General features: G+C 34.0%; 1 protein-coding gene across 1 annotated transcript in view; it reads right to left on the minus strand.

Annotated features, from left to right (window-relative positions):
• The window catches only part of LOC130446334 (pyrokinin-1 receptor-like), a 78,083-nt gene that overhangs the window by 29,002 nt on the left and 35,142 nt on the right, over window positions 1–13,939 (minus strand). Inside the window, exons 3-4 of the mRNA XM_056782529.1 lie at window positions 10,013–10,226; window positions 8,859–9,218 (exon numbers count right to left, since the gene is read on the minus strand). Of these exons, the coding sequence (XP_056638507.1) occupies window positions 8,859–9,218; window positions 10,013–10,226 (574 nt within the window). The remainder of the gene's footprint in view (window positions 1–8,858; window positions 9,219–10,012; window positions 10,227–13,939) is intronic.

The raw sequence follows: 13,939 nt of genomic DNA on the forward strand, positions 1-13,939 counted from the left end.
CAGAAGGAACAGTTTATTATTAGAAAAAAAGTAGAAATAATTGAGTAAAGGCAGGAATACTTTGGAAAAATTAAGAAATTTCGCGAAGAAAATAGAAAAATTTAATGCTGGACATACTAAGGATAAGGTTTCTCGATTTTTAAATGAATGTCCTTCACGTTCATGTTGTATATTTTTGTTATAATATATATGCATAATTTTTTTCAATTTATATTGAATATTTATATTAATCTGCTGCATAAAATCGCAAATTATATTTTAACTGCGGAGTGCGGTCCTGTTACATGCTCGGCTTTGACGTTTTCAACCGTGATCACGTGCATTATGCGTGAATATGCTTCGGTTTACTATTTTCCTTCAATAAACAGCCTTTAAAAAACCAATAAAAAATTACTGTAGCGAAGTTCGTATTGAACTAATCGAAACCTTATTCCAGTTATAAACAGAACAAGTGAAAATATTAGGCATTTGATTCGTGGAAATAGGGAAAAATAAAACCATAGCTGTGGATTTTCAGCTTTTGCTTCTCCAGAAAATCAAAAAGTAGTATTCATATGTATAGATACATGTTTTTCAAAATTATAGCGTCTAACAATTCCAAGAAACTCATCCCATTGATCCATATTGGCTTGAAGGCGATAATTTAAACTAGAGATTACTTTGAGTCGATAATTTTAATTGGCGTCCTGTTCAGTATGGATATGTGAGTCCTCTTCATTAATTTTGATTCCTCGGATAGATCCTTAGAGCCAGTAGTAAACACTAAGTATAGAATAGGTCAAAGTACACACAAGGGCACAAAGGGGCACTCAAAATCATAGAATATAAGATATATTGTGCATGGAAACTGTTTCTTAAGTTTAAGAAGTGAACCTTGGCGCCAAACCTTTTCAAAAACCTGGGTCACATCTAGCAAGGCTGCTTCACAATAGATTCTATCTTCAAATGCGCGATTTATAGTGTCCACTACTCTATGCACTTGCTCGATGGTACTAAGTACGAATTAATGGTTTGGTAAAATGTTATTTGCTTCGATTATTGACTTGGCCAACTTTCTACTGGAAAGGGGAAGTATCCTAGACGCAGGGCTGCATTAAAGAAAATGGTTAGCAAGACTTCACCCTTCCTAGAAAGTTTTTTGACTGGATCTCCAGTGATGACGGCTGCTTCTTCATCATTGTCTTTACTTCTTTTACCGTGAAGAGGTTAGGTAGTGGTGACATCTGATATGGGGCTTCTGTTCCTTGCTTTATATGGAAAACTACCTCAAAATGTTTTACGAATTCATCTGCTTTTTCCTGCTCTTAACGGGCTCATGTTCTGTCTGCTTTTCGGATTGGGTGATTGGTTCTTTTAGTTATTTTATGTTTCTGGTGTATATTCTCGAAGTATTTGCTTCTTATATCACTGATAAGTTTCTTTAGATCACAGTAACAAGTTTCAAATCGTGTTTAGTCACGTTGGTATCCAGCTGGTCATAATTTTCTTTTTTCAGCAAATTTTTGTCGGATTATTATTGGGCAGCTTCGTTGACAGACAAAAAATAAGTACAGACTAAAATGGTTTTGTTTTCTTCGGTAGTATAATAGGCCAGGCATTTACGAAATGACGTGACAAAATTAATAGTAGAAAAAAACAGCACCATCGTGTTCTAGGGGTTAAATAAAAGTTATGTGCATAAAATTCAACATTTTTTGTCTATGCGTTATTATTTTAAACAATAAAAATACCAAAAAATCGATACAAATTTTGTTTTTTGCGTTTTGCGGTGAACCTATGCAAGACTATTGTAGAGAATTGAAAATTCTTAAAAATAAGCTTTTATAAATTGATTTTCGATAATTTGTTGCTTGGATAATTTAACCGAAAGGTGAAATTTTCTAATTTTTCAAATTGTTTGTAATTTGTTTCATTTTAAATATAAAGATTTCTTAATCACTGAAATCCGAGATCTCGATGTATTTAATCAATGCTCTAAAGATGGACCCTGTGGCAAGTTTTCGCAAAATTATAATTAAACCTTTTTTTCAAAGGGCCATTCTTGCTCACCGGATGGTCCTATCATCATTTGGAAAGTCGCGTTGGAAAGAAGAAGAATTGAACTAGAAATCCCTCATCTCAGTTTTTTGAATTTTTTTGTGACCTCAAAAGAGTGTAGAAAAAATTATAAACAATTAATTGTTTTTTAAACATTTTATAAAAATATAGTAATACCAATGTCATATACGGAAAGATGGTAGTTTAATTTAGGGCAAAGTTTAAATTTAATGCGGCTTTGTTTTTTAATATTAAGGAATGTTTTTCGCGCTCAAAAATGCTCCGACAGACTTCAAATCTACGGAGCGCTGAAAAATATTAATTATCTCAGTAACTATTGGACCGATTTTGATCTTTTTTTTCAAACTGGGCTAAATCGTTCAGCTAAAATTAACTGTCACATTAATTTTTTGCTATAATTAATAATTTTCCCAGAATTTTCCCCTCTATGAATTTTGCAATTTTTTGTAAGACTATTTATTAACTAAATAAATAGTTATTCATACTGGCATAAAATACTTTGCATTCTAGGTGAAAATACTTAATTTTATGGGGAAATATTTCGTAATTACTGCTTCACTTGAACTGTTATTTTGGAAAAACTATTGGGGCCACAGGGCCCATATTTAGATCATTAATTAAATACATCGAGATCTCGGTTTTCAGTGAATAGGAAACCTTTATATTCAACATTAAGCAAATTATAAACAATTAAAAAAATTAAAAATTTTCTCCTTTCGGTTAAATTTATTAAAAACTTATTTTTAAGATTTTTCAATTCTCTAAAATATTGCCCATAGTTACAAAGACTAGGTTCAGCGCAAAACGCAAAAAAACAAAATTTGTACCGATTTTTTAATGTTTTTATTGTTTAAAAAAATGCATAGACAAAACATGTTTAATTTTATACACATAACTTTTATTCAACCCCTATTTATTTTGTCGCCAAAAGCCTTTTTTTTCGTATGTGCCTTGGCCTATTAATACTATTTCAAAAAATGTAAGAAAATATTAGAAATATTCAGTCCTCGAACACGTAGCTTTAATTTAAATGAATCTTATGTGTTAATAGATAATATGGGTCATCAGTTATAAGAAACTATAATATAAATAATCAAATATATGGGTTGTCCTACATAAAACTACAGATTTCGTTCGTAAATCTATTTTTCATATTAAGTTAAACGCCTAGCAATATCAGAATTGTAAGTGGCATTAGTCAAACTGCTTTTATGGGAAATCAAATTGCCTTGTTCTCGAGAGTGAATTATACACACGACATTTATTCCGTAGGATCATCTGCAATCAACTGCCTAAGCGAAGAGGCATTTAGAACCATAAAAAACTTGGGTAGTACAGATAACATAACATAACCAATAAAATAAAAAGGGGCAATCAAATCCTGTCGTGTACAGAAGTTTCGAGATGAATTTTGTCGAAACGAAAAATATTTTTCTAACCTGATTGGTATTTTTAATATCACGTGACTTAATTTATATGTCAAGTCAGTTTGATTAAACCTTTGTCTTTATATACATTATGTTAACTAATATTAATAATATTCTGTATGAAGTTGTAAAGCTGTGAGGTTTATTCTGAACCTTTCAGGCAGGTTGAGATTCGACAGCGAAATTAAATCCCAGAGAATACGCTAGATGAGTACTAATACAAGGGTGAGGCTCTACGAGTGTTAGATGAAAAGTTTTTGACCTAAAAAGAAACAATTTTTTTCTATAATCACCAAGCCATTTTTACGTTCTATTTTAATTTCGAGCTACAACTTTGAAAACAAACTTATCAGCAAAAACATAAATATTTTGTAAACGTTGTCCAAAATTTCCTAGACCTATAATATTATATGTGTCAAGGACATTTCCTTGATGAAGAAGCGCTATCAAGAAAAATGGGGTCCAGGATTGCTAGCAGATTCTTGTTGGAACTGCCAAAACTTCATGAAAACCATTAATATTTATTCTATATTGAGCAATAATAGCTCTAAATGTATCTGATGTCTGTACTTTTTACGAAAATATTGTTAGGCCCTTCCACAATCAAAATTTGATTTGATTTCGTGTAAAATAAATTTTGTAAACCAGTGTTGTCAAGGAAAGCATTATTGTATTCCAAAATTGGAGCTTCTGAAATCGATTTCATACGAAAAATTTATTTATAAGTATCCTCTAAGTAAATTAGTAAAAATCTCAATTTAAAAGTTTTTGAAATTAAATCTAGAGCATATCATATTTTGGGTAGGAGTGCAAGAGGCTAACGGATTGTTTGTGAATGGGGTAGGGAGAGGAATTGGACCTGATGTAGGAAAAATTTTCCTCTAGAGGACTGGATTTGGGGAAAACCTGCTACACCGATGATCAACGAGATCTCCATAGGCCGTCGATAGTAATCGAAGGAAAGTATCATCTTGGTAGTGATCCCGTTGTAAAGAAAGGTATTTTTGGTAAGGGAATTCGATGACGCGATTCACGTATTGAGCTTGTAGTTCATTTAGATGTCTCGCAATAGAGATTATGTAAATGTCGATATGTAACTGGGTTGAATCGATACTTTTATCGGCAGTACCTGAGGAAGGAGTGCTCCCAACATAAGACACTTTTGAGGATGCTCTATCTTCGATTATGGGATGGATGTAGGTTTTATACGAATTAATTAGGGTAAGAGGATGGACGCGTCCGAAGTTTCCTTCCAGAGCCTCGGTAAAACAGACTCACCTCCATACTTTGATCAAGGTATTCTTCAGATCCGTCCAGCTAAGAGTGTATTTTGTACCATGTAAATCAGAGGTGCTCAAACGGTCGATCGCGATCGACCAGTCGATCGCGAGTGCTTTTTGAGTAGATCTCGAGAAGAAAAAATTTTTTAATAAGTAGGTAGGTAACTAAACTACAAAAATGTATTACGTAATAAAATAACACTGCTGGCGGCAAAAGGCGGCTTTATCAAAGGAACGCGCGGCACTTGTCAAAGAAAAGCCGCGTTGTTTCTAGACTAGACTGTACTGTCTAGTTTCGGGCGGCGCGTTTGACGGGAACATTCGAGACTTTCTTTCACGCCGATATAAATGTTGCGCCTGCATGAATTGGAGTCATTCTGAATTGTAACTTGATAGCGATACTACGTCAATACAAAGTTTATTATTAAATAGTGGAAAATGAGTGCAGTGAAGAAATCTAAAACGTATCATTTTAATAAGGATTGGGAGGAAGAATTTTTCTTTTGTATGGTGAAGGATAAGTGCATTTGTGTTATTTGTCGTGCGTCAGTTGCAATACCTAAGCGTGGTAACTTAGAGAGGCATCATAAAACGGTTCATAAAAAATATCAAAAGGATTTTCCGCCACACAGTGAATTAAGAAAACGAAAAGTAAGTGATTTTATATCTTGTTTGAAAAAAGAACAAACCATGTTCACAAGACCAGCCAAACAATCAAAAGCTGCTACGATCGCGCCATTTAAAATATCTCATATATTGGCGAAACACAAGAAACCATTCGAAGATGGATCGGTGGTGAAGGAAGCATTTATTGAAGCGGTTGAGACTTTATTTGGAGATTTTAAAAATAAAACAGAAATCATGTCTACTATTAGAGAACTTCAGTTATCTCGTCCGTCACAAGGCGTATTGAAGTCATGAGTCGTCAGGACATCGCAGATAAACTAAAACATGATATCATGGAATGTACATACTTTTCTTTACAGTTCGACGAATCCACCGATATGACAGACACTGCCCAGCTGTATATTTTTATTCGGATGGTATTCAATGACATGTCGGCTAAGGAAGAATTTTTGACAATCATTCCTCTGAAGGGGAAGACTCGTGGCGAAGATATATATGAAGTTTTCTTTAATTTTGTAAAAAACTACGAGCTACCACCAATATATAAATTAGTGTGCATTACAACCGATGGAGCACCAGCAATGACTGGAAACAAAAACGGTTTTGTGGCATTGTGTCGAGCTAATGAAGAATTCCCTTCATTTTTTTCATTCCATTGCATTATCAATTATCAATAAGTTTTGTGTTCCAAAGTTTTAAACACGGAGGAAATTATGGCCATTGCAACAAAAATTGTGAATTCCATCCGTGCACGTAGCTTGCAACGGCGGCTCTTTCAGTTGCAGTTGGAAGATAGGGAGTCAGCTGAACACACTGATTTAGTTCCTCACACAGACGTCAGGTGGTTGAGTCGCGGAAAGTTCCTACAAAGGTTTCAAGAATTATTGCCCGAAATAACAGCTTTTCTAGGCGAAAGAGGTGATGACACTCAGATTTTGAAAAACGAAAAATGGCTAACTGATTTGGCATTTTTGACTGACATCACAATACACTTAAACATCGTTAACTTGGAGCTTCAAGGTAAAGGAAAAACTATTATTGAGATGATTAGCGCAGTAAATCAACTGAAAAGAAAGGATCTGAAACATTTTCCGTCTTTGAAAGCAAGGATTCCTCAGTTTAATTATGATACGTATGAGGCTGGATTATCAAATATTTTGGGACAATTCGAAATGCGTTTTTATGATTGCAGTAAATTGGAAAATATAGCATCATTTATGAGTTATCCTTTTTCATGTAAAAACATTGAGGAATTAGCTACTGAAATGGCAAGTCAGTTTAATATGAACTCATGTTCTGTTCAAAATGAGTTGGTGCAGATTATATCAGATATACATCTCAAAGCTACAGCATCTGATACAAATTTCTGGTGTTTTATATCTGAAGATAAATATCCGAATCTAAGGCAAATCGCCCTTCAACTGACGGCATTGTTTGGGCATCACACATACTTGCAGCCTCTCAGAGTCGATCGTAAGTAGTCTAAAAATATTGAGGTAGATCGCCAGCAGTTCAAATTTGAGCACCCCTGGTGTAAATGAAAACACTGCCTCTTTCTTTCGAATGTGTCATATTTGGTTTGTTGGTGATATTTATGAAGAATGACGGTAATTAGACAATATATGAATTTAAATACGATAAGAAGATGTTAATTATTATCCTTCGAGTTGAGGTAGTCGTTTTTTTTTAAATACTTTTTTTATCTAGCTCGTTATATTGATTTTCAATTGGTACAAGATTTTATATTTGAACAGTGTTATCAGAATGTGTGTTTATATCATTTTGCAGCCGCCTATGTTTAATGTCCGCTTCAGACTTTTGCGAGGCGCCTTCTAGAGGTTCTCGATTCAAGTTGAGGCGAAAGAAGTGCTAGCCATCCTCACTCACGATTCATTCAGTTGCTCACTACGTCTTCTACAAAATTGACGTGATTGAAGTGACGTTTATATAGGAAACTGATGTAATTAAAGCTGTTATCTTCTAGAAGATCGTTTTTGTATTATTTATTGAGCTCCACAACAATTTATACCTGAATTTATAGGTGTACCGACTATTTAACTCTATATGGAAAGCAAGGAGAGATGAGAGAACGTGTTATGCATTGATTGAGCTTTAGATATCATAAGGAAGACATATAGAGTGTTAAAAATTGAAAAATAGCTAATTAGACATCAATATAGCGCTTATAAGTGCTTGCAAATACATCATTACTGGTGATTGCATTCATGTTCATGCACTATAGTTCGAAAAGTTAACGTTTTCGTCCAAAACATAGATTTGTGGTTTCTCTTCCTTTGTCACTAGATTCTATAGTATACTAACCTACTAGGAGTGTTATTTCTATGGATTTTTTACGTGAATCGACCTGGAAATCATAACGCGCATGTTCTCTCGACAAATCTCCAATCAAATAACGCGGTGTTGTCAGCTTTAGTTTCGTGGAATATCACGATTGGCCCTCGTATTCTCACTTTCCATAATGAACTAAATAGAACTCATCAAGTGTGTAAGCGTAAATTTTTGGTGTAATAAAAGAGAATGGAATATGTTTCCTAATCATCGAAACGAATTAAGCAATTACTTCTTCTCTTTTTTCTTCCGAATTAAATAATTTGTACCATTTTAATAAAGATAAAAGCTTTTCGGCATTCGGTACGGTTGAAAATATACAAATCCGAATTTAATTAAAATTGCTCTAACCAAGTAATTAACTTTTCCGTCAAACGAAACATTGAAAAGAAAACATTTACAAGATAAAATTCTATTATGTTATATATAAGCGTTTTCGTAAAGGTATAGTGGTAAAATTAAGCATCGAAATGTACTATTTCTAATATACTTCCGAGTTTTCGAATACTTATGTATTCATCATTGGGGATTGGATTAAATAAGGATGGCGGTGTCTTGAATTTTGTTATATCTTGTAAATTAAATTCGTCAACTTCACAATTCAATACTTAAATTGACGTTTGATAGAAATATTAAGCGTATTGAATTAATATTTAATTTTGAAGTTGATAAATTTCATGTTTTTTAAAAGATATAAGACACCACAATTCACAACTAATCTAACCCTCGATGATGGATACATAAATATATGAAAGCTTGGAAATATATAAGAAATAGTACAGTTTGGTATCAAATTTTTCCACAATTTCACGATTATAACTCATAAACCAGCTAGCAAAAACTTCGTTCCAATTTATATAAGTAATACCGATAAGTAGCGGAGTACCTCAAGGTTCATATCTTGGACTAACAGTAAGGAACGTTCTATACGATGTAGTGATGGTGATCACATAAAAAAATGGAGATATCTTAATGTATAAAGTCAATCTAGGTCCTAAACATGAAAAAACAAAACGAAGGAGTAATGATCTGATTCAATTCGACATTCTAGGAACTCCAATCAATTCAAATTCAGTCATTAAACACCTGGATAATATAATAGAACTTTTTTACATACCCAACATTTTGATGACATGTTTAGTTGATTGGTAATTATTACCAAAGTTTCTCCTACCCTCATCTTCCACTTGGATGGCTTGTATACCGCCGGTGCCGTTTTTGTTGATAACTACGACTTGAGCAGTTTGAGTTACGTAGCCTACGACAGGCGAACGATAACGATAACAGTGATTCATTTTAACGCTATCACCTCTAGAAGCGTTTACGTTGGACATGCGGAGCTGCATCGCAATCAAAATGTACAAGACTGTCAATAGTGACATGGGACCGACGAAAAAGACGAAGAAGGAAATTTCGAACGCGTGCGGAATGATTTGTGTTTTTACAGTACACACGCAGAATTCTTCGGGCGGAAAACCTAGAAAGGAAAACATTTTTAATAAAATTAACTGGAATTATTCCAAAGAAAATTAGTTGATATGATTTATAAGTGGAATCACTACGTTTCAAGCTGATTTCTTCTCCAGAAATTTGCCTCGCTATTTTGTATATAGCACAATAAAAATCTTTAAAATGGATCTGAAAAGGACAAAGAAATTTGGTAACAAATTACATTCGGTTTACTTTCCCCGTTTTGGATGTGAAAGAAGGTCATTTCAACAATAGTTAAAAACCATCATTTCCCAAGGAGTGATCTAGGATAACCGTTGAATTCAAAAAAAATTCGTTTTTGTAAGGTCAAAATGAAAAATATATCGTACCACCGTCTGAATGTCTTCTTATTATAAAAAGAAATGTTTCAATTGAAAATTACGTTACAGAGAACAAAATATCTTGTAAATTGTTAAGTAGAGTATTTAAAAAGCACAAAAGTCAGCAACAACAGCTCAGTGGTGACATCTGGCTTGAGAGTGGAGAAAATTGACTCTGAATTGACAGCGCAACTTTAGTTGCTATTTTTTTGGAAAGTAATTGCAATCAACACTTAATTCAATGTCTTGCAACGATCGGAGCTGGATTAGAGGTTATGGTTTTTAATTTGTCACATTCCCACCACGAAAACATTCATAAACTAGTTGGCAACGACGTGTTTTTTGATTCTATATAAATTTTAATTTACTTCATTATTGTTGTTGTTGTTTTTTTAGGAATGAGTTTGCTTGGACATTAATTGGTCTACAATTTTTCTAGTAACTCCAAAAAGGTACTTACCTTCTATTTTTTCACAAACTATTCCCATGGCTAGTACTTGTGGTACAGCCAAAAACATCGCAATGAACCATGTTAAGAAAATGTATTTAATTGCTCGTGTTAATTTCGAATGGGTGTGTGAAAGAAACGGATGACATATAGCTACGTAACGTTCGACAGTAAAAGCTGTTATAGTCAAGACAGTTGCGTTAGCTGAAGTTTCCGATATAAATCCCTAAAACAAACATTACATTTTCTATACTTGAAAATGGACAAAAACTTCTGTTATAAATTCTCATTCATTCATAAATGACACTAGGCAACACTCAAAGTTACTCAAATCAAATCTTTTGTACATTTTACTGGTAGCGCCCCTAAAGTTTTTGTCATTTACGTCAAAAATCGTAAGTAGCTAAGAGTTATCATTAATTATTTTCGCGAAGTCACCTTTGGCTGTTGACAGATGACAGTTGAATCGTATGAAATGTCACATCAAAAATCGTGAGTAACTCAGAGTTATCATTAATTATTTTCGCGAAGTCACCTTTGGCTGTTGACAGATGACAGATGAATGTATGAAATGTCACGTCAAAAATCGTGAGTAACTCAGAGTTATCATTAATTATTTTCGCGAAATCACCTTTGGCTGTTGACAGATGACAGATGAATCGTATGAAATGTCACGTCAAAAATCGTGAGTAACTCAGAGTTATCATTAATTATTTTCGCGAAGTCACCTTTGGCTGTTGACAGATGAATCGTATGAAATGTCACGTCAAAAATCGTAAGTAACTCAGAGTTATCATTAATTATTTTCGCGAAGTCACCTTTGGCTGTTGACAGATGACAGATGAATCGTATGAAATGTCACGTCAAAAATCGTAAGTAACTCAGAGTTATCATTAATTATTTTCGCGATGTCAACTTTGGCTGTTGACAGATGACTGATGAATCGTATGAAATGTCACGTCATAAATCGTGAGTGACTCAGAGTTATCATTAATTATTTTCGCGATGTCATCTTTGGCTGTTGACAGATGACTGATGAATCGTATGAAATGTCACGTCAAAAATCGTATGTAACTCAGAGCTATCATTAATTATTTTCGCGATGTCATCTTTGGCTGTTGACAGATGAATCGTATGAAATGTCACGTCAAAAATCGTATGTAACTCAGAGTTATCATTAATTATTTTCGCGAAGTCAACTTTTGCTGTTGACAGATGTATCGTATGAAATGTCACGTCAAAAATCGTGAGTAACTCAGAGTTATCATTAATTATTTTCGCGAAGTCACCTTTGGCTGTTGACAGATGAATCGTATGAAATGTCACGTCAAAAATCGTAAGTAACTCAGAGTTATCATTAATTATTTTCGCGAAGTCACCTTTGGCTGTTGACAGATGACAGATGAATCGTATGAAATGTCACGTCAAAAATCGTAAGTAACTCAGAGTTATCATTAATTATTTTCGCGATGTCATCTTTGGCTGTTGACAGATGACTGATGAATCGTATGAAATGTCACGTCAAAAATCGTAAGTAACTCAGAGTTATCATTAATTATTTTCGCGATGTCATCTTTTGCTGTTGACAGATGACTGATGAATCGTATGAAATGTCACGTCAAAAATCGTATGTAACTCAGAGTTATCATTAATTATTTTCGCGATGTCATCTTTGGCTGTTGACAGATGAATCGTATGAAATGTCACGTCAAAAATAGTATGTAACTCAGAGTTATCATTAATTATTTTCGCGAAGTCAACTTTTGGTGTTGACAGATGAATCGTATGAAATGTCACGTCAAAAATCGTAAGTAACTCAGAGCTATCATTAATTATTTTCGCGAAGTCAATTTTGGCTGTTGACAGATGAATCGTATGAAATGTCACGTCAAAAATCGTATGTAACTCAGAGTTATCATTAATTATTTTCGCGATGTCATCTTTGGCTGTTGACAGATGAATCGTATGAAATGTCACGTCAAAAATCGTATGTAACTCAGAGTTATCATTAATTATTTTCGCGATGTCATCTTTGGCTGTTGACAGATGAATCGTATGAAATGTCACGTCAAAAATCGTAAGTAACTCAGAGCTATCATTAATTATTTTCGCGAAGTCAATTTTGGCTGTTGACAGATGAATCGTATGAAATGTCACGTCAAAAATCGTGAGTAACTCAGAGTTATCATTAATTATTTTCGCGAAGTCACCTTTGGCTGTTGACAGATGACAGATGAATCGTATGAAATGTCACGTCAAAAATCGTATGTAACTCAGAGTTATCATTAATTATTTTCGCGAAGTCACCTTTGGCTGTTGACAGATGACAGATGAATCGTATGAAATGTCACGTCAAAAATCGTAAGTAACTCAGAGTTATCATTAATTATTTTCGCGAAGTCAACTTTTGCTGTTGACAGATGAATCGTATGAAATGTCACGTCAAAAATCGTGAGTAACTCAGAGTTATCATTAATTATTTTCGCGAAGTCACCTTTGGCTGTTGACAGATGACAGATGAATCGTATGAAATGTCACGTCAAAAATCGTATGTAACTCAGAGTTATCATTAATTATTTTCGCGAAGTCACCTTTGGCTGTTGACAGATGACAGATGAATCGTATGAAATGTCACGTCAAAAATCGTATGTAACTCAGAGTTATCATTAATTATTTTCGCGAAGTCAACTTTTGCTGTTGACAGATGAATCGTATGAAATGTCACGTCAAAAATCGTGAGTAACTCAGAGTTATCATTAATTATTTTCGCGAAGTCACCTTTGGCTGTTGACAGATGACAGATGAATCGTATGAAATGTCACGTCAAAAATCGTAAGTAACTCAGAGTTATCATTAATTATTTTCGCGAAGTCACCTTTGGCTGTTGACAGATGAATCGTATGAAATGTCACGTCAAAAATCGTGAGTAACTCAGAGTTATCATTAATTATTTTCGCGATGTCATCTTTGGCTGTTGACAGATGAATCGTATGAAATGTCACGTCAAAAATCGTAAGTAACTCAGAGTTATCATTAATTATTTTCGCGAAGTCACCTTTGGCTGTTGACAGATGAATCGTATGAAATGTCACGTCAAAAATCGTGAGTAACTCAGAGTTATCATTAATTATTTTCGCGAAGTCACCTTTGGCTGTTGACAGATGACAGTTGAATCGTATGAAATGTCACATCAAAAATCGTGAGTAACTCAGAGTTATCATTAATTATTTTCGCGAAGTCACCTTTGGCTGTTGACAGATGACAGATGAATGTATGAAATGTCACGTCAAAAATCGTGAGTAACTCAGAGTTATCATTAATTATTTTCGCGAAATCACCTTTGGCTGTTGACAGATGACAGATGAATCGTATGAAATGTCACGTCAAAAATCGTGAGTAACTCAGAGTTATCATTAATTATTTTCGCGAAGTCACCTTTGGCTGTTGACAGATGAATCGTATGAAATGTCACGTCAAAAATCGTAAGTAACTCAGAGTTATCATTAATTATTTTCGCGAAGTCACCTTTGGCTGTTGACAGATGACAGATGAATCGTATGAAATGTCACGTCAAAAATCGTAAGTAACTCAGAGTTATCATTAATTATTTTCGCGATGTCAACTTTGGCTGTTGACAGATGACTGATGAATCGTATGAAATGTCACGTCATAAATCGTGAGTGACTCAGAGTTATCATTAATTATTTTCGCGATGTCATCTTTGGCTGTTGACAGATGACTGATGAATCGTATGAAATGTCACGTCAAAAATCGTATGTAACTCAGAGCTATCATTAATTATTTTCGCGATGTCATCTTTGGCTGTTGACAGATGAATCGTATGAAATGTCACGTCAAAAATCGTATGTAACTCAGAGTTATCATTAATTATTTTCGCGAAGTCAACTTTTGCTGTTGACAGATGTATCGTATGAAATG

This window comes from Diorhabda sublineata, chromosome 7 (genome assembly GCF_026230105.1).
Source record: "Diorhabda sublineata isolate icDioSubl1.1 chromosome 7, icDioSubl1.1, whole genome shotgun sequence".
In the NCBI taxonomy this organism is placed as follows: Eukaryota; Metazoa; Arthropoda; class Insecta; order Coleoptera; family Chrysomelidae; genus Diorhabda; species Diorhabda sublineata.